The 21,443-nt window shown below is 38.5% G+C and overlaps 1 protein-coding gene across 1 annotated transcript in view; it reads left to right on the top strand.

The window, feature by feature from the left end:
* Positions 1-21,443, top strand: part of LOC105393020 (transient receptor potential protein) — an 85,052-nt gene that overhangs the window by 58,010 nt on the left and 5,599 nt on the right. The window contains exons 9-19 of the mRNA XM_048625241.1: positions 6,681-6,779; positions 7,707-7,842; positions 11,062-11,214; positions 15,211-15,356; positions 15,776-16,016; positions 16,247-16,370; positions 16,697-16,892; positions 17,318-17,482; positions 17,918-18,146; positions 18,382-18,544; positions 18,722-18,882. Coding sequence (XP_048481198.1) covers positions 6,681-6,779; positions 7,707-7,842; positions 11,062-11,214; positions 15,211-15,356; positions 15,776-16,016; positions 16,247-16,370; positions 16,697-16,892; positions 17,318-17,482; positions 17,918-18,146; positions 18,382-18,544; positions 18,722-18,882 — 1,813 coding nt within the window. The remainder of the gene's footprint in view (positions 1-6,680; positions 6,780-7,706; positions 7,843-11,061; positions 11,215-15,210; positions 15,357-15,775; positions 16,017-16,246; positions 16,371-16,696; positions 16,893-17,317; positions 17,483-17,917; positions 18,147-18,381; positions 18,545-18,721; positions 18,883-21,443) is intronic.

Here is a 21,443-nt window from a genome sequence, read left to right as displayed (position 1 = left end):
AAAATAGGCGTTTTGTTACGGAACCTATAGTACTCGTACGATTAAAAAACGTTACATAGATTTCACGATACCGATATTTTCCTTCGCCAAAAATATAATTTACTCACGACGGTAAATTTATTCCGTTCCCTAACTATGGGTATATTTAATCGCCAGCTTCCGACACTATAATTGGTGTTTATTAGATTGTGGTCTACGACTAACTTAATGAAATTACGCCGGTTACCAAAATAGCGCAAACATCCTTGCGAATTTTCAATATCCACCGCTACCGTTACAAACTTACCTATTACAGTCATTTTTAGGGTTCCGTAGCCAAAATGGCAAAAACGGAACCCTTATAGTTTCGTCATGTCCGTCTGTCCGTCTGTCCGTCTGTCACAGCCGATTTACTCGGAAACTATAAGTACTACAGTGATGAAATTTGATGGGAATATGTGTTGTATGAACCGCTACAAAAATATGACACTAAATAGTAAAAAAAAGAATTGGGGGTGGGGCCCCCCATACATGTAACTGAGGGATGAAATTTTTTTTTTCGATGTACATACCCGTGTGGGGTATCAATGGAAAGGTCTTTTAAAATGATATAAATTTTTCTAAAAAAACATTTTTCTTAAAGTGAACGGTTTTTGAGATATCAGCTCTCAAAGTCGTAAAAAGTATGTCCCCCCCCCTCTATTTTTATAACTACGGGGTATAAAATTCTAAAAAAAATAGAGGTGATGCATGCTAATTAACTCTTTCAACGATTTTTGGTTTGATCAAAGTATCTCTTATAGTTTTTGAGATAGGTTGATTTAACTGTATTTGCTGCTACGGAACCCTTTGTGCGCGAGCCCGACTCGCACTTGGCCGGTTTTTTAAAAGATTTTCATTGCTAAAAATGTTACTAATAAGTTGTGCGTTTTTGAGAAATCTTTATGCTTTAAGTTAATTATAATGTAACAAGTACCTAATTAAATCATCGTTTTTATTAAGTAAAATTTTTTAATTATCTTTTCAAGTCATGACCAGTCTTAAGAAAATATATATCTTTAATTTCCTCAGTGTCTACTTAAATAGCTGGATGTATGTATATTTGGGTGGGTTTTTAATGAATTAGGTATATTATTCGCCGAAATTTCTTATTTACTTTAATTCAACATGTGTCAGTTCAGTTTCATTAAAACCCTTCGCCTCCACCTTCCTTAGTTGCTGGAGACCCTAACTACTTTAGTTTTAAATTGTATTCCTTGCAATACGCGTTTTACTCCTAAAACTCACCCGTACAATAAACTTAGTTAGGTGCCATTTTTAACGCTAGCATGAATTAGTTGTGTGTAAAAATGCCTCAATTTTACGTGCGTACTATAAGTACACGTTTGTCTTAACTCGGAAACTAAAACGATATATGGGCAGTTCTTCTTTTTAACCTACATAATGAGTAAAAAATTATCCCAAATTCGAAAAAAAAAACTATATCTTTTTGGTGAACTCTTATCATTTTTATGATAGCTTCGTGTCTATTCTATCGAAAAAGGTGGTTGGCCGCGTAGTTTACCAATTTTTTCAATATTTTAAGGACATAATACGTGGATAAGGCACAAAAAATTACACCTTCGTCACATAATCTTTTATTTTTTTTTAACGAGATAGTCTTCGTCGTTTGAAATGAAACTTTTTTGATACGCTAATAAACAAAATACCATTTTAGAAAACATATGAAAGAATGGATTTTTAGTAATAACAAAATATTTATTAAGTAGTTATTACCACTCTGTCACAATTTCAGCTAAAATGAAGCTTGTTTTTGTAATAAATATTTTTTCGCTGCTAATTACAGTAAAAAATTAACAGCATAGACGTTAACATCAATGACTAAATTTAATATGATTTTTCCAAAGTTGTACTATTTATAACATTACATATAAACGACCAAAAATAAGTTGACTACCAGGAGACACCAATCGTTACAAAGTGGTAAACGATGTGACAGAGTTGTTATTCTATTAAATATTAGTCAGGGTTTTGGAATAAAACAGTTTTATTTGATAAGAATAATTTAGTAACTTACATATAAATCATTATGGTTTCGATTTAGTCAAAGAATTAACTGGAGATATCTTTATAATTAGTATAACTAATTAAAATCACACTTGAGAACCTCTGGAGACTGAAATATCCGTATTTCAGGAACTTAAAGGACAAATTTGTTCCAACTACATAAATTAATGTTTATCTGCACAAATAATATTTTCGACAAACTAAAATTTAAGTAATATAACGAAAAATTACGTAATTTCTTAAAGTTTTAATCAGCCATATTTCGAAAGTACAGAAGTGGCTCTTAGAACTTGAAAAACTATTTTTTTTCCTTTTTTAATTACCTTAGAAGCTGGAAGGACTTTAATGTAATCATCAAACATCCGATAAATCAATCTCCACCATATTAAACAGTCTACCACATTCATCGTCTGTTCTTGAGAACAATAGCACGAAATCACCTTTTTCACTAACGAAACTTTTTATTACTGCAGCGCAAGTGTATTGGACGTTCCTTTCGCTTCGTGCTTTAACCAAAACGTGTAGTTTCTCTTCAATTTTTCGTTGATGAATATCCTCAGGTTGGAGTGTTTGGTAAGAATGTGACAGATTTGTCGTGTGACAGAGGGGTAAAATGTATTGCAAAGTCGAATAGTATTTAAACAGTAACATAAAATGTATTATTCACATGTTGATTGCAAAGTAATCGTTATTACCAATGAGTAAATAACAAAATAATAATTTAAATATATTTTATTTTAACAATTACCTACGTGACGAAGCTGTCGCCGAATAAACACACGCACCTCCTGTCACACTTTGCGGGTGGCCGATACGCGGTGTCTGGATCTCTAAGGGGAAATCTTACCAAGGGGGAAAAGGAGATCTTAAACTCTGATCGATGGCAATAAGGACGAGTGGCTCAAACAAATATTTTAAATGGCAACCTACGTGACAGAGTGTAACTACTAAAACATTGGGTAGTGAGAGACAATTTTTCAAAATTTTTTTTAAATAGTTCAGAAATATTTTAAAAATATATATTTTGTTTTACTAAATAAGTAATATCTTCTGGAGTTTAAATAAAATTTTATATTTTATCTCGTCATATATTTCTTTTCTAACATTATGAAATATACGCAGGATGAAGTGGCAGGAGACAGCCAAGATTCGTATGAAATACACCTCTGTCACGCGGATTTACCACTCTGTAACGTAATTTTAAATACAAAAATATAAATTTATATTTTTGTAAACGTTCACAGCCGTTGTGTTTTTAGTACAATGCACGTTGAAATATAAATAAATAAATAAATATTTGTAAAACTCATGATATTTTCCTCACAACTGGTGGAGACACAGTTATGTAGGTTAAAAAGAAGAACTGCCCATATCCAGTCAGAAATAGGGACCTTAATCTGGGTTATATTTTAAACAGAAGTACAATTTTACACTTCAAATTCAATGCTTACAATTAATTACAATACAACCCTCTTTTACAGATAGTACCATGAACTGAGCACAGTATGTAGGAGGTCTAGATTTATAGAACAAACTAAGAATGACTGAGTTTACAAACAACTAGCTCCCTGAAGAGCTTTCGGAGTCCACTTCCTTTCAATTTTCAGTGTAAAAGTAACTAGGGCAAAACACCCAGTAACTGACCATGTGCCAGTAACTGACCACCTTCCTCTTCAACTCCAATAAATAAGAAATATAGCCAAGCAGGGCCATCTAGTGAACATCCAGTCTATTTTGTGGTTCATTGAGAGCATAACTGATACAAAAGATTTTGCCAGCCGCCAACAGATGGATAGTGAGCGATCGAAAAAGTTCAGTTGGCGCGCGAACCGAGTAAATTGCAGTTGTGACTAACGTATTTGTTAAGGTAAGTGAATTTTTTGATCGTAAAATTTACCATGAAAAAAATTGAAATCATTGAAAGAAAAAACTATACCATATAGATTTAATTATAAAGATTACGTTTTTGATAAGATTCAGCTTGTTATTTCCCGATTGATGGTTTTTAATGGGGTGGACAGTTACTGGACGACAAAACAGCGATTTTCCAATAACTGACCACCTATGTCGGTTATTGGGATTTTTGGTTGAAGCTGAATTTAGGCAAAATAAGAACGTAATATTAAAGCTCATATGTGCCATTTTCTTGTGTCAAAATATGAGCATTCTATCTTCACTCCTTCCATTTACTGACATAGGTGGTCAGTTATTGGGTGAATTGGTGGTCAGTTACTGGTATTATTATATATAATATATTTTTACAGCTTTCAGCGAGATGAAGAAGCGCCAAGATAGCAAAAAAAGTATAGAAAAGGCAATTCCACTTGTCTGAGACAAACTAGGATCAACAAGACATTCCAAAATAATTCAGAGTGACAAGCAAGCACCTTTAAAAATATAGAGAATTCAAACACAAAGTCCAAATTTGTTCCAGATTCGGTATTAGCTGATGAGGAAGATAAAAACGCTAGTGGAGCATACTATCAGCCTAGGATAATGTGGATTCTCCAGGATAAAGACAGATGTCACCATTTTTCCTTAAAGATAATCCTTGGAGCAGTCCCTTCAAGAATGCAAGACCAGGAGACAAATGGCTTTCACCATCTCACTCTATGAAAAGATACTCAAATGCTATCTTCAGAACAGCTGAAGGCGTACACCTAACCAATGCCAGCGCTTGTGAACCAGATGAAATTGGTTCCCCGAGCACAAAAGCACTTGGCGAACAAGACCTCAATGACGCTATTAATGACCCAACTCGAATATACGTTACCGACGAAACGCGCCTCCACATTTTTCCAAAGACAGGCAAAGCCACTTCAGCAAAATAGGAAAAAGAAAGCATCACTACAATGCTAGCACCCTCAGCCGGTGCACCAACACGCCCTTCAATGGCATTATGAACGGCCAGCGGATTTCAAACAGAACGGTAAAATTGGCAGACAAGAAATGGGGCATTCTTCTATAAGTTGTTACCACGACCAACACCCCAGCCATTTGGAACCGATACCACAACTATCTGGAATCCACTGGCAACGCTATACTATCATTGGCGGACACATTAGTCCAGCAGCGGAAAATGCAGAAAGTACAGCGATGTTCTGCTTCAGTGACGCCTCTTCAACAAGGAAAAGATTCCCTGTCCCCCTTGCAGAAATGACAACTCCTGTCTTTGGCCAAATACTTACCTACGAAAGCACGTTTCAACAGCATCCTAAATATTCCAGTTGAATCCTCGACAAAGTCATTGAAATCCCGTTCGTCAAGGCATCCATCTTTGTATCCTCAAAAACTAACCCCCAATATCTGATTCGGTCATAATTACAATGGCTAGCCTCAATGACTCTTTTAGCCGCATTGAAAGTCTCTGGGTGGGGTTTCAGCAATAATGAAAACCATCTGTCTCTGGTCCTACATCCTTGAAAGGACCGGCGGGGAAAGGGCCTACTTTTCCGGCGGGGAATTTATGTTTTCCCAGGCCTCTCTCTCCTCCTCATCAGTTGATACCGAATATGCAAAAGACCAGCTTTAGCGCTTGGATTCACTACTTTATATTTAAGAAAATGCTCGTTTCTGGCACCATGAATGCTTCATGGGCCTGTCCCACTGATCCTGGCTTGTCCCGGACAAACAAAATCGCCCTTTCTGTGACTTATCTGAAGGTACTACATTGGGGCCACTTAATCTCCCTGAAAGCTGTAAATTTAAAATCTGTGTTCACTATGTGCATGTGTGTTTATTCCTTTGTTTTTAGTATTTAACAAAAATGCATAAACTTGTGTTTTTAATATATAAATGGTTGATTATAAGGATAAGATATCATTTTAATTATGCATTAATCTGATTAATTAATTTAATGCACTTTTCAGTTAAGAAACCTTGAGCAAAAGTTATGTGTCACACATTAAAAGAGACCAGAGGATCGGTACTATTACATGAAGTAATCAAATGAATTAATAATAATAAGATTTAATCATAATTCCATTTTTAAACCATTTTAAATTGGTGGTCAGTTACTGGCATCGAGTGTGGTCAGTTACTAGATTTTAGTGGTCAGTTACTGGGAAAATCACTACTTTTTGTTTGAAAAAATATATAAAAAAATGAGTAACTTCTACATGTTTGCTATTTACTCAGGAATGTAGCTCTGTTATTCTAGTTTCTAAAACAAAAATCGGATTTAATAAGCGATAAGAATTGAGCCCGCTACAGATAAATTACTGGAACAACTCCCTTAAGGTGGTCAGTTACTGGGTGTTTTGCCCTAGTGCAGTTAAGTTTAGTTTGAACAGGATGTGATGTAATAAATAATCGAAGTTACAAACTTTCGAAACATTGTCAACCAACTTCCTCTACTTAGTTGAGACAAAAAATCAAGCAAAAATTCACCTTTTAATATTGAACTTTTACTCGTTTCTTAATGCAATATTTTTAGGTCCGACTTTTGAGTCTAAAATTAGCGTTGAATGAGACAAAAATTGCATGACTTCAAAAAAATATGATGTACCAAACTACCTACTAAGCTACTACTACTCGCAGAACAAAATTGGTTCAGAATGACTCCCTTAGTCACCCTCTTTCGGCTTATTATACGCTTTTTGCAACACCCTGTATAAGTATTATGTTTTTTTCAGTTTGTGGCCCACCCAAACGTCCAACAGTTGCTGGGAGCCATTTGGTACGAAGGACTGCCCGGATTCAAACGGAAAAATATTGTCGGACAATGCGTTCAGGTTAGTACCAAACGCTGGAAGAGCTCATGACCGCTACCAGCGGTGCAGTATCAGTGGCCCAGTTCTGGGCATGTATTATTTAGCGACTTTGTTGGTTTGTCGTCAACACGATAAGAAGAAGAAGTACCAAATAATATCGTAACTTGGAACCAGGTTCCATAGTCTATCTTGAAGATGTTCTATTCTTTATCAAACAGTATTGAGTTGACTACATGTTAACGGAACGTAGTTTTTAATTTATTTAATATCTTTGGATCGTAAGGCAGCGCTGGTTTCATTAAATCGTGACCTAAAAACCATATCCTCTTTCTGTGAAAGTCGGTAGAAGTTCATTTCCGTTACGTACTTACGTTTCTTTTTGAGTGACATCCTTGATCATCCGGGAAATCGTTTTTTATATCCGGTTTGTATAGATACCTAGACAAACACATAACACGTGTATACCTACATGATATACCACGATGATGCCAAAATAGCACACTTTACTGAGAGTAAACATTTTTAAAAACAATACACTCTGCATTTACTTAACTACCTTTTTAACATAATCGCGTGACTGTCCATAATCGATTGTTGCAATAAAATTAAAATTTCTGTTTTCGCCGTGTTTATTTTTATGCCCCCACAAAAAATTAGTGATGTCGTTGTAGGTGTATCTGTCTGTAGTAGCGTAACTACCAAACGGCTGAACCTATTTTAATTTAGTTTTTTCTGATGGTAGATAATGATACCTCGAGAGTCCCTAGCCATATTTTCAAAATATCTAAGTCGTTCAAAAGTTATGCTACCTACTTTTAGGATTGAATGTCGAGGGTTTATAAGTTATTTGGTATTTACGAAGCTTTTGTAAAGGAATTTCCACAAGAAGATCTTCCGAGGCGAAGCGATGCTAGCGGCAAATACTAACTTACATATTATTGTCTCCAGGTAGCCAAACTAGGTATAATGTTCCCCGTGTACTGCACGATCTACATGCTGGCGCCCAACTCGGAGTACGGCCGCTTCATGAAGAAACCCTTCGTCAAGTTCATCTGCCATAGTTCATCTTACATGCTGTTTCTATGTGAGTGATGCTTTTATATTTGTATGTGTTTCTTTTATATTTTCACGGTTATGTGTGTTTTCGCTCTGCAGTTATATTTTTTGGGTACATAGCAGTCATGCTTAATAAAAATTTAAGTACCTAGCTGACTATATATATATGTTTTTTTGGGAAGGTTGGGCTTAAAGTCTGTTTTAGAGAAGTATTTTTGTGTGGAAATGGACTAGCTTACTCACACTTTATCTGCAATATTAAATTTATAAAAGTGTAAAGGTGCATTTTTTTTTTTTTTTTTTTTTATTAGTCTGTGTGTTTTCCCACTGCTGGGCAAAGACCTCCCCTTTAATTTTCCACTTCTCCCGATCCAATGCGGCTACCTCCCAATCCGGCAAATATTTGACGAGGTCGTCCCGCCACCTCCTTCTCGGCCTGCCTCTCCGCCGGCGCCCGTCGCCCGGCACCCACTCGGTCGCTATCTTGGCCCACCGGTCCGGGTGCATTCGGCAGACGTGGCCGGCCCAGTTCCATTTGAGCTTCGCGGTCTCGACACCAACATCGATTATGCGGGTTTGGGAGCGTAGTGCGGTGCATTAGTAATTATTTTTTTAATTAAAACTGTAAACTGTTATTCAATTTTTGTGCTTACCAAATTTTACCTTCGTATTCACAAACGTGAAAACTTTTATCTCCATACCTAGCGCACAGCAATGTAACTGTACGAATACTTGAGATAAAACTCAGATTATCTACACAAATGCAAGTTAACCCTGAAAACGGCAGATACGCTGCTGTAATCCTGTAACTTTGTTCTTCTTTGCTGAAACTACAATTTTCAATAGTCGTGTAGAATTTAAAGCGCAAATTAGTAACTTAACTTTGCTTTACAAAACTGAAATTTGTTCTGCGTACCTGTTTAACATAGATAATGGATGTAGGATTGTTCGCCCCTAGGGAATGTAGTAGATAAGTGTAAGTGTAGTTACGTCGGTAACTAAAAACTACGTAAATGTAACATGTTAGCTGTAGCGCTTTTGGGGAGACCTAGGTACCTATGTCCTAAAATTGACTGATGGTAAAATAAGGTGTAAAAAGTTTGCATTCAAAGTTAGTTCGTTCGCATAGCTGACAAGCTTTCTTAAGTTACTTTATTATACTGGTCTATAATATATCCTAATTTGAGCTGATGATCTATAACTCTAGTTATCCCGCCACGTAAGCCCATTTATTCGGATCACACATTCGCACCCGACACCTAAAACGAGTAAACAAAGAAACGGCAACAGATAGACCATTATCAAGATAGATTTGCGATCACGCGGAGGCTCATAAACCGCATTAACGACCTACGCGGGCCCTGATGTACTCACACTATTACTATTACAAATATATGTCGCGTGACTTGTATACCTATCATCATCTCATCAGGCCCTGGGATCCCTAATCAGGGATATATACTAGGATAGACTATCATTAGGATCATTACATTAGTTTGACCACGAGGAAAAACTATTCCACGAGGTCAAATAAGTTTGACAAAATAGTTTGAAGATGGGTCATTTTATTCTATGTAAAATTTTACAATAACATGGTCATTGCCAAGATGAATACCACCACCATACCACCATTTCACAAAGGCTCAGTCACTGAGGAGAAAAAATATATTTTATTTACGGAATCTTTTGAAACACGATAGCTATTTACCGTGTCCGAAATACTTTCCGACATTTTATTGTATATGCCTATGTCCTGCTTTTAATCACAGCGATATAATCGTACTTACTACTTTCTATGTACATTTGAAGTTCTTAAAATTACTGTTTCTGTACCTTTGCATTCGCGTAACTTAGCTGTTCCCGATAGAATTAGGTTGAATTCATCCAAGCCCGTATACCCATCCCATAGCGTATGTAACCCAGGTATTCTCCATTCTGATTTACAACGTCCGCCATCACACTAAAGAGAACTGAGGGTTAAGCCAGACACTTTCTGTACACGGCAGTCAAATAGCTGTTAAATATATTTTATTGCTTTAATATTTATTGCGAATAAACTGGGAGTGGAGTCAATCATATTATAGGATATAAAATTCAAATCATTATCAACGTCACAACACTCTTTCCTGGGTCTTCCTTATATTTATTTATTTAAAAAAAAAACACACACACGCACTCACGCCTTGTACTACAGTACTCCCTTGCGGGGTAGGCAGAGGTGCATTGCTGCACCCACTTTTCGCCAGAGTGTATGTTAGTCCCAATGTAATAGGGGGCGGGCCTATTGCCATTTTACGGGCACATCCAAGACCCGAGAACAAATATCTGTGTTTAAACAAATATCTGCCCCAGCCGGGAATCGAACCCGGGACCATCGGCTCAGTAGTCAGGTCACTAACCACTACGCCATTCGGTCGTCATTTATTTATTTATTTATTTATTTGATACTTTATTGCACAAATATGAAATATAAGTGTACAAAAGGTGGACTTAATGCTAAAAGCATTTTCTACCAGCCAATCTATATTCTATTCGATTAGAATGGAGAATAGAATTGGTCTTTCTTATTCATAAACTATACGGTTAACTGGCTGACTTAGCACACTTTTGAAGCTAATAAACATAATATGGTCGACAATGTACGAATACTTTATTGCTTACCACTCGCTCTAAACAGTTTTGTGACTAAAGTAAAACTTTTATTGACGTTCATCAAAAAGTTGTAATGAAGTAAGTGTAATTTCTGATGAGCTAACCGTCTAGATTGTAATTGAGTCGAGCTAGATCACGCCAGTAGCCTATTAATAAAACATTCGCTCATGTCTACCTACCTAAACGCGACTTTTTCACACAAAATGACTACCTAATTGCTGCTCCCTGTATCTGCAGATTAATTGGTAGAAAATACTTTTAGCATTGAGTCCACCTGAGAATAAATGTGTACCTCAGAGGTGAACAGTGATACTCCACTTTTTTGGGAGTTTATTTTTTGCATTAGTGTAATAGAGCTTATTTTAATTCTCGTGACTATTTTATGTACCTAAACAGATTCTCTTATATAGTAGACCTATTACTGTTTACAATACAATACAATAATCTTTATTTGCACACCATAAAAAAACTTAAATAACAGTGAGGCACAAATGGCGGTCTTATCGCTAAAAGCGATCTCTTCCAGACAACCGTTTACCTCTGAGGTGCCTACAGAAATAATATCGCGATTTTAAAACCCATCCACCCATTCCAGCTCTCCTCTCGCTGGCGTCCCAACGCGCAGAGTTCCTGGTGCTGGAGTGGAGCGGCGTGCGCTGGCTGCAGGAGCTGGTGGAGTACTGGAAGCAGCACGAGCGCGGCGCGCTGCCCGGCCTCATCGAGTTCACCGTCATCATCTATATAGCAAGTAATGAAGACTGGCTTATGCGATGTTGGGGATAGGCTCGGGCTATTATTGGTTATAAAGGGCTACGACGACGACGCAACGCACCAATGTGGCCTCTCCCTGAGAGTGATGGAACAAAGGCGATGCGTGTGCCCTCCATCGATCTCAGTTAGTCATTCGGGTTAAAGAACGTCACCAAACCGTTACGGTAGCAAAATGATATTGTAAAATATTTTAAATCCACATTTCCCTCACTAAAACTTTTAAAGATATTCCAAAACTGTCGACCCAATGCAAGTAAAATCTGCTGGATATTTCTCTTCTTGGAAAGTAACTTACTATTGACACTTTCACATTCAGGAGCTTTTGCTTCTAGAAGCGAAGCAAAGTTGTATTTCCTTTTTGAAAGTTTACAACCTTAACCGTATGCAAAATAATTGATTGTTTAAAATAAAATACCAATCATAAATACACTCGTCGGTGCCTGCTTTCTAATGTGATAATAGGATAAATTGATAGGTAGAATTTTATCGACTAAACATAAAGCCCTTACCACAAACACTAACAACAGTATTTAACAGATGTTTAGCGCTGTCAAACGCCTACAACATCTGTCAAATTTTAAACACTTGTTAAACAGTGTTTAAAGTTTTTTGAGGTAGTACAGACAAACTCAAAAACTTGAACACGTTCTAAAACTGCAATTAAAGTATGCTACGAAATTTCGTAGCAACTTTATGCTACGCCGCGCCGTAGTCACTCGTAGCAAGCGTAGTCTTTTTCTCAATAATGTACCTACCGTTAAATTTGAATGTACTCAGTAAACTGTCCTTTATTTACAACACAATTTAATTCGTTTATTTACTTACCTTCTAATTCATAATTATATTTGCTTTGTTAACACGTCGTAGGTGGAATTCTACTTCTAAACAAAGCCTTCGGGCGTTTAATTCGGTTTTCTTTAACCTTGTAAAGAAAGTTTTGCTTCACCTTTGTACAGTAGCGTATAACTTCGGTCTTTATCCCCAGTTCTTAATGTAAACTTCATAAGAGTTAAATTTAAGATACAATATTGTTTTTATCTATTTGACCAGGTTTTTAATTCGTTATTGTAAAAGCAGGCGCTTTTATTACTGCACAATTGCACATGTATGTCTTAGTGCAATAATAAAAGTACCAATTTTTTGCTTTAAAGCTTCGAACATACCTCGAAGACTTTTGATCGAGAATTGCCCCCCGGTATATACAACGGTAGGTTGACTAGGAAAGACAGTGAAAGGTTTTTTTCTGCCTCACAATCCATACCAGTATATCACGATTTACGGCCCTCTGTTCGTTACCTCGTATAAAAAACCGACTTCAAAAAACCACTAAAATGTAAGAAATAATTTAAGGTTTACACAAATTCTACTCGTATGTGACCATTGAGTATGAATGGTCTGGAGACGAAATAGGCAGACGTTCCCCTCTGGCGGGGTGGTAGGCCAGAATGGCCCACCGATTTATAAAAACTAGTTGCAGTCTCAATTTTCACTAGACTCAATCTAGTTGGCAAAGCGTTCGTTTCATAGAAAATGATTTGTTTACATACTAAAATGACAGCTTCAATTCATAGAATATCCGGATTCCGGATTTGATCACAGATTTGGTCATGGTTTATTGTTATTAGCTGTTTCCTAGCAACCAATGTCAAAAAAATGCAATAGTGATGTACCGGTATGTATAGCCAAACCAGGAATATAAAAACCCTGTATTAAATGCGCCACATTCGCGTTGAGGACTGCAACACTAAGTATAGTCATACCAATGTGAATTGGCTATGCTCAAATTTATAATTGTCATTTTTTTATTATTTATTTTGAAAAGAGTGTCAGTACCTCAGTGAGTGGATATCCTATGGGTTATTTGGAACTTAAGTAACATTATTTGTACTAACAGTCTTACGGTGAAAGAAAACATCAAGAGGAAACCCACATTTAGATTACAGTTGTGTAGGTATTTACCTTGTAGGTACTCATTAACGGCAATTTGAAAATAGTAAAATTGTCCTGAAGGCATATATATTTGCTGAAATGGTATTAAACGTTCAAATGACAACAGTTAGTGGCTTTATATTTCCCATCCTCACAGGAATTCGAGATAAACTACATCTTAGCCTTGCATGCAGAACTATGTATATTGTATGTATGTTTTATCCAGGCAATGGGTTTAACTTTCTTATACCCATTTCCTGGATAAAATATGTGTTAGGTATAATCAGTCAAAACTACAGTTATAGCTTACAAATTTGCCAAATTCATTTGCTCTTACTATACTATATACCTACCAGTCATTTTGACAATAGTATCAGTTAAGTTATCAAGTGGAAATAAGTCCAATCCCTCGGACTTTTTCTCCGATAAATACTTGTGTATGTGGTAAATTAGTTTCCTTTCACGGCTATGGATAGCTTTCGGCATTTGGAAACACAAAAAACTCACAAAAGCTATAATAAAACCTACGCATTGACAGCACCACAGTTTGACAACAATAGACAAATGACATTTTGAGTCAATGATACCAGTGCAAGAAAAAAGTTCTATTGCTTTTCCGCAATATGGCGAGGGTTTTTATATTCCTGGTTTGGCTATAGATATGTATTAATCGACAAAAAAAGTCATAGTTGGGAAGCGTCCGTAGTCGAATTGGCTTCAATAATCGTAACTGATCACTGAGGTTAAGCAACAACTGACACGGTCAGCCATTGGTAGGTAGCAGCATGAGTTACCGATTTCAAATGGTTCTTTTCTGGACGCTTCCGTGCTTCGGACGGGACGTTAAGCCGTGGGTCCCGGTTGCTGCTTCCGCAGCAGTCGTTAAGCCTAGACAGAGGCCGCCCGAAGGGGCGGCTCGAAAGCATCTGACCGTCGGGTTGCCCACTTACTCGACAACTTCAGTGCATTGTACTCATTCAAAAACGGCGATACGGCTCGCGACCTATCACGTGAGTATAAATGTACAGCGAAAAGCGGGTGACTTCGTTTATTAATCATTCCTAATTAAATTTAACTATACCTAATTAATTTGAAATTTGTATTTCTAACCCATGTTCTCGAATTCATCGATAACACTTATCGATAATTGTTACATCCATTGGCAAGAAAAATGAAGACACTGTGTTCGTTTTTAAATGTCACTTCACGTAACCCTTATTGCTGGGAATTAAAACTCATAATGATATGTCCCATGAGACATAATCATGGTAAACGGTAAAATTTCCCCCCGCAAAAATTGGCAGACTTTTTTGTATCAAGAAAGATCGCTATGACGCTTCCCGAGGGTACACCCTAGTCCGCGTTGTTCTATGTATGTGACAGTACAAATATACCTAAGCAGGAACTGTTCTTTTTTGATGTTGGTGCGGTGACAAAGTAATCTGAAGAAATATGGCAAATTATTTCTTACATTTTAGTGGTTTTTTGAAGTCGGTTTTTTAATTTTTTAAATTATTATTTTATTTTATAGTTTATAGTTTATTTGCAATCATTTTCAATCAAAAGTAAGGTGCAAATGATACCAAAAAGTCCTACTAATCAATACGAATCATTCAAGCCTAAACACGAAGTAGTTGCTATATAACGTTGAGGAGTTCCCCTGACTGCCTTCCGTTTCCATCATCAGATCAGCTCAAGGTCACCATCATATTTTTTTGTTATAAGAACTATATTTACGTTCTAAATTTCATTAGAATCGGTTACTAGGTGCCCAAAATGGAAATTCATACCCTGTTTTTACCCCTTTACCCACCCTTGGGGGTGAACTAAAATTCTGAAAAAAAAATTGGACCACCTGGGAGCTCAACCCAATACAACAAAAAAAGAATTTTCAAAATCGGTCCATAAACGGCGGAGTAATCGGTGAACATACATAAAAAAAATATATAAAAAAAAAAGATCCCGACGAATTGAGAGCCTCCTCCTTTTTTTGAAGTCGGTTAATAAAAAAAATTAACATTTACTAGTCTTAATCGTATTGCAGGTCTAATATGGGCTGAAATACGATCGCTATGGACCGGTGGCATTATGGAATACATCAGTGATCTATGGAACATAGTAGACTTCATAACTAACATGTTCTACATCGCTTGGATAAGCCTCAGGATCTCATCTTGGTATATTGTTCAGGTAACTTTAGGAATACTTTTTTAATTTTAATAATTTAAAAATTAAATTATACAAAGTGGTATGGTTAGTCGAATGGGGATCACTCAGGGGCTCATTCTGAACAACTTTCTTTCTACGAATTTCAGATATTAATCAAAAATACAAAGTTTCTAAGGAAGCGTAGCGTTCAGAAAGCCTAACACGGGGCGAAAGACGCGTACACCTAGACTTTTCAAAAGTTTTGCGTCGCGCTCACTCACATCGCGAGGATTCGAGAGCGAGTGCGACCAAAAACTTTTGTCACGTCTTGACATGTGCATTTTGCGCCCTGTGCTAGGTCTTCAAAATGATTCCTTCAATTAAGTACCCCTTTTCGCCTTACATCTGAAACTACTTTATTATGAAATTTTACTATAAATTTACATCCATATTTCTTCCAGCGTGACTACAAGAACGGGCTCGACCCCTGGTACCCGCGCGAGCGCTGGGACTCCTTCGACCCCATGCTCCTGTCAGAAGGAGCCTTCGCCGCCGGCATGATCTTCTCATACCTGAAGCTCGTCCACATCTTCTCCATCAACCCTCATCTAGGGCCGCTGCAGGTGTCTCTGGGACGCATGATCCTGGATATCATCAAGTTTTTCTTTGTTTATATGCTGGTGTTGTTCGCTTTTGGGTGTGGTGAGTTTGGTCTTATTTTAACATTGCCTGCATAATAATCTTTATAGTATTTGAAAGCAATGACCTACTTTGTCAATGTCCTAGTTCTATTCTATTCTATCTTATTTTATTTAGGAGCTCTCCCTATGTTAAATGTGTATTTACTTTACGAATCGCTAATTCGGTTTCCGTTAGGTTTATACTTACTTCTCCATTATTTATATATATTTTTCAACGCTAATTTTTTAAAGGTCTAAATCAACTAATGTGGTATTACGCTGAGCTGGAAAAGAACAAGTGCTACCACACGGCGAACGGTCTGCCGGACTTCGACACTCAAGAGCGAGCCTGCTCTATATGGAGACGATATGCTAAGTAAGAGATTAACTGCCAGTTTCTATAACTCTATCTAGCTGAGTTTAAGTGAGTCAGTGCGTTGCGTTCAAGGAGGCGACTAAAATAAAAATAAAAACTTGTGAAAAAGTTTACACATAAATTCTCCCAATACATTAACATGACATTCTTCATCACCATGCACCGTTTAATCATCGTTTGTATCATCATGATTATTCCCAATCACCGGTAGCTATATGTATGTAAAAACCTAAATGGTGTAGGGAATTCTACCATAATCAACTTTGTCTACTACTACCTACATCATTTTTATTTCATCACACTTTAACAATTCCAATCTCTCACAGCCTCTTCGAGACCTCCCAGTCCTTGTTCTGGGCATCATTCGGCCTGGTCGACCTGACGACCTTCGAGCTGACGGGCATCAAGTCGTTCACGCGGTTCTGGGCGCTGCTGACGTTCGGCTCGTACTCCGTCATCAACATCATCGTGCTACTCAACATGCTCATCGCCATGATGTCCAACTCTTACCAGATTATCTCTGTAAGTGCGTTTTGTAGCTATTTGATGATTAGGATGAATGCTTTTGCGATGAAAATTTCTGGTTCTGGTGCTATTTATAATTTCTAATAATTATTATTGATTTATAATTTTATTGAATTTTTTAAGTATCTACAAATCTGGTCTATATAATATATTATGTATACTAATCTTATTTAGAATCTATGGTAATAATGGACAAATTTAATTATTCATTTGCTCTCAAACAACGCTAGGCATCACACAGTAACATAATAATACAATAGTCCTAGATACAAAAAAATTAAGAATAGGGAAAGTTAGAATTGCATAAGGAAAATTACCCTGACTCAGCATGTGCTGTGTTGAAATTCTATACAGCGCTTGGTAACCTATGACATAAACATGATTATGGAGAGAATAATCTACATCCACCCCCAATCCACCAGGAACGCTCAGACATGGAGTGGAAGTTCGCGCGCAGCAACCTCTGGATGTCGTACTTTGAGGACGGAGACACGGTGCCGCCGCCCTTCAACATCATCCCCACGCCGAAACACGTCGCCTGCTGGGTCAAACACTGCTGCTCTAATCGGGATAGAGGCTCTATAATTGTGAGTGACTGTTTCTTGTTAGCTAATAGGTCTAACGCTGAGATGCAAAAGGCTAATGTCGGCATTAAATCTATGTTTATCTCTTTATGTCCGTACTCTGTCAAAGCAAGGCAAACATTTAAGTTCGACATTAGCTTAAAATCCCTTTCTGCAAACTCAGCGTTAGAATCCGTAAGATGAACACATCACCTCACCATTTATGACTGAATTTTATGACCCAAACCTGGTACTATAAAACATTCAACTTATCCAATTTACTCAAGATTTTAACGTAGTGATATATTATAATCAGTTATGATAACGTGTGTTAATGGTGTGTCTAATAATAACGTTCACCAACAATCAAAAGGACATCTTTACATTGAAAATCTGTCTTGCCCATTCTTAAGCATACCATAGCATTAGCGTCTCACTCCAACACCATTTTCCTCACAGAACAAATCCCGAGAGAAAGCGAGACAGCAGCACGAGGCAGTAATGCGTGTACTAGTCCGCCGCTACGTGACCGCCGAGCAGCGCGCCCGGGACGAGACCGGGGTCACCGAGGATGACGTCATGGAGATCAGACAGGACATCTCCACGCTCAGATACGAGCTCATTGACATCCTGGCCAATAATGGCATGAAAACGCCGAGGATCAACTTGCAAGATACTGCTGGTAAGGGTACGTCTTTTGTGACGCTTACATGAAGTTAACTTCATTAGGTTTTGCATTGCAATCATGGCATACTATAATATACATAACCGGGTTGGATGGTACTTTATCATCTTTATCAGCATTTTCCTTTGGGTCTATCAGCTTAGGGATTAAATGTGCACTTCAATCGGTCACATAGACAAATATAACCATATCATCACCATCATGCATAACCTATCTTGATGAGCTTTTGATTTTACAGTTGCTGGTAAAAAGGGCAAGGTGATGGAGCGGAGGATCCTCAAGGACTTCCAGATCGGGATTGTCGAGGGCATCATCAAGGATGTCATCTCCAAAGAAGTCAAGCCTAAGGATGTGTTTGGACAAATTGCTAAGGCTATTATTAGGAAAGGCAGCACTGATAGGTAAGGATTTCATTTGATAATATTTTATTTGAATTAAAATTGAATCCAGTGCTCAAAGAGCTCGTAATCTTTGTAAGTAAGTTAGTAAACAAGCAATAAAGCAACGACTATTGTCATGACTGTTAGCATTTATCTTTAGCTTATCTTCTGGTAAAACAATTATTATGTTTTTTTCAGTAAAAAGCGTGATTGGAACTCAATGGTCCGCACTAGCACGGTTCGCAAGGATCCAATAGGAACCACTTCTGAAGCGTTGTCTAAGAGAAGTCGCCAGTCCCTCCGGGCTCACATCCTGGAAAATGTTGAGGCCAGAACTATTGACCCACAGAAGTTGTTAGGTAAGAACTGTGGTGTTTGGACCTTTTTCATATAGAAGTTTGTTTATATGTTTAGGTTGTCTATTACCGAATAGAAGAATGGTGAACAGCAAACTCGTATATTATTTCCCTAAATATCACATTGGCGACGAATAAGACCCCACGCGAAGTGTAAATAGTAAATTAATACACATAGCAAGAGCGAAAGGTATACATTATGAGTTCTAGCACATGTATATTCGGTGGTAACCTAAATTTCGACCACGCCTGTCAAGTATGGCAAATTTTCAAAGACCGGTTTGTACAGTTCTGCATAGCAAACGACATTACCGAAGAAAACGATGCAGCAGGCCTTAAAAGGAGAGCCTTGCTGCTGACGGCGCTGGTTGATGACACATACCGGGTCGTAAAAGACTTGGCCTTCCCGACCTTACTAGACAATGTGGAGTACAAGGCGCTTGTAGCATTGCTAGACCTGCACCTGGAGCCAAAGAGGTGCAGCTTCGCAGAAAGGTGCACTTTCTACAAGGCGGAGCAGCGGGCGGGAGAGGGACTGGCCGAGTGGGCGGCTCGAGTGCGGAGGGCGGCGCAGTACTGCGGGTTCGGAACGGAGCTCGACACGGCGCTGCGCGACCGATTCGTCCTCGGACTGGAGGACGCGAAGGAGAAGGAGCGACTGTTCACGGAGAGTGTGGAGACGCTCACAATGAACAAGGCACTGGAGCTGGCGCAGGGCGTGCGGTGCGCGCGGCAGGCGCTGCGCGGCGCGCGAGGCGCCGGGGAGCCGCCGCAACTGCTCGAGATGCGAGCGGGCAGCGGCGCGGGCCGCGCCACGCCGGCGGCCGCGCCGTCACCCGCCGCGCAGACACGAGCAGGCAGGTGTAAGGTGTGCGGCTACCGGAACCACACGACGGACCAGTGTAGATTTAGTAATTTGATGTGTCAGAATTGCAATAAGAAGGGCCATCTCAGAAGAATGTGCAAGTCTAGGCGGAACAATTTCCTACAGCCGGAGGACAGCGACAGCGACATTGTAGACGGTAAATATTGCCAATTGTTTCACATCAAAACTTATAATGGTGAGCCTATGCGACAGATCGTAGCGATAGCGAGTGAACAGATTTCGTGCGAAGTAGATAGTGGAAGCGCTGTTTCTGTGTTACCTAAAGGGATGTATGATAAGCATTTCAAACATAAATATAAATTGAAGCCGTGTCATATGATACTGAATTGTTACAACGGCACCAAAATAACACCGATGGGCTGTTTACATCTGCCAATATCATTTGACAATTCTGTCAAAACGATTGGCATGTACGTCATTGACACAGATGAAAGACAACCAGTGTTACTAGGGCGGGATTTTATTGGCGCATTCAATTTGAAGTTATGTTCTGAGAACTGCCTTAACATTCAAAGGGGTGACTATGAAACGTACTTAAAAGAGAAATATGAGAAATTGTTTAGGGACGAATTAGGTACGTTCAATAAGCATAAAATAGAAATTAAGATTAAAGAAGGTTCACAGTTTAAGTATTTCAAGCCGCGGCCCGTTCCTCTTGCATTGAAGGCAAAGGTCGAAGAGGAGCTGAATCGCCTCGTGGAGTTAGGGATTCTGGAAAAGGTTGAGCATTCCGAGATCGCTACTCCTATTGTGCCGGTTTTGCGGCCCGATGGAAATATACGCCTGTGTGCTGACTATTCGGTAACGCTGAATAAAATGGTTTGCATGGATAATTATCCTATTCCTCGCATTGAGGACCTATTTGCAAAGTTGCACGGTGGTCAAGAATTTTCGAAACTTGATTTGTCTCGAGCGTATAACCAACTGGTTCTAGACGATTCAAAGTATTTGACGTGCATTAACACACATAAAGGGTTGTTTTGTTTCAACAGATTGGTGTTTGGTTTAAGCAATGCCCCGTTCATCTTCCAAAGGACGATGGAGACTCTTTTAGGTGATATTGAAGGTGTTTGCATCTTCTTAGACGACATTCTGGTAACTGGGGAAAACAAGAACATTCACCTTAAAAGACTGGAGGAAGTGATGAGAAGACTAGAACAGGCAGGGTTGCGTTTGAAGCAGGACAAATGTGAGTTATTCAAAGAGTCTGTAGAGTATTTGGGATTCTTGATTGACAGACATGGCTTACACAAGTCTCCGAAAAAGGTAGAAGCCATTTTGAACTCTAAAAGTCCCAGGAATGAGTGTGAATTGAAGTCATTCCTAGGTATGGTGAACTATTACCGTTGCTTTGTGCCGAACACTTCAAGTGTTCTGAGTCCGTTGCACGCGCTGTTACAAAAAGGGGTCAAATGGGTATGGGGGAATGAACAAGAAGATGCATTTCAAAGGATTAAAACTGAATTAGCATCGGATCAAGTTCTTGCTCATTACAACCCCGAATTACCGACCATAGTGACGTCAGACGCGAGTCCGCACGGGCTGGGCGCGGTGTTGGCGCAGCGGCAGCCGGACGGCACGGAGAGGGTCGTTGCTTACGCTTCGCGTTCGCTTTCTAAAGCGGAGTGTAACTATGCCCAGATTCAGAAAGAAGCAACAGCCATAGTGTTCGCAGTGA

Source organism: Plutella xylostella, chromosome 14 (assembly GCF_932276165.1).
Source record: "Plutella xylostella chromosome 14, ilPluXylo3.1, whole genome shotgun sequence".
Lineage (NCBI taxonomy): Eukaryota > Metazoa > Arthropoda > Insecta > Lepidoptera > Plutellidae > Plutella > Plutella xylostella.
The sequence above is the reverse complement of the archived record's forward strand: the minus strand, read 5'-3'. Positions and strand labels throughout refer to the sequence as shown.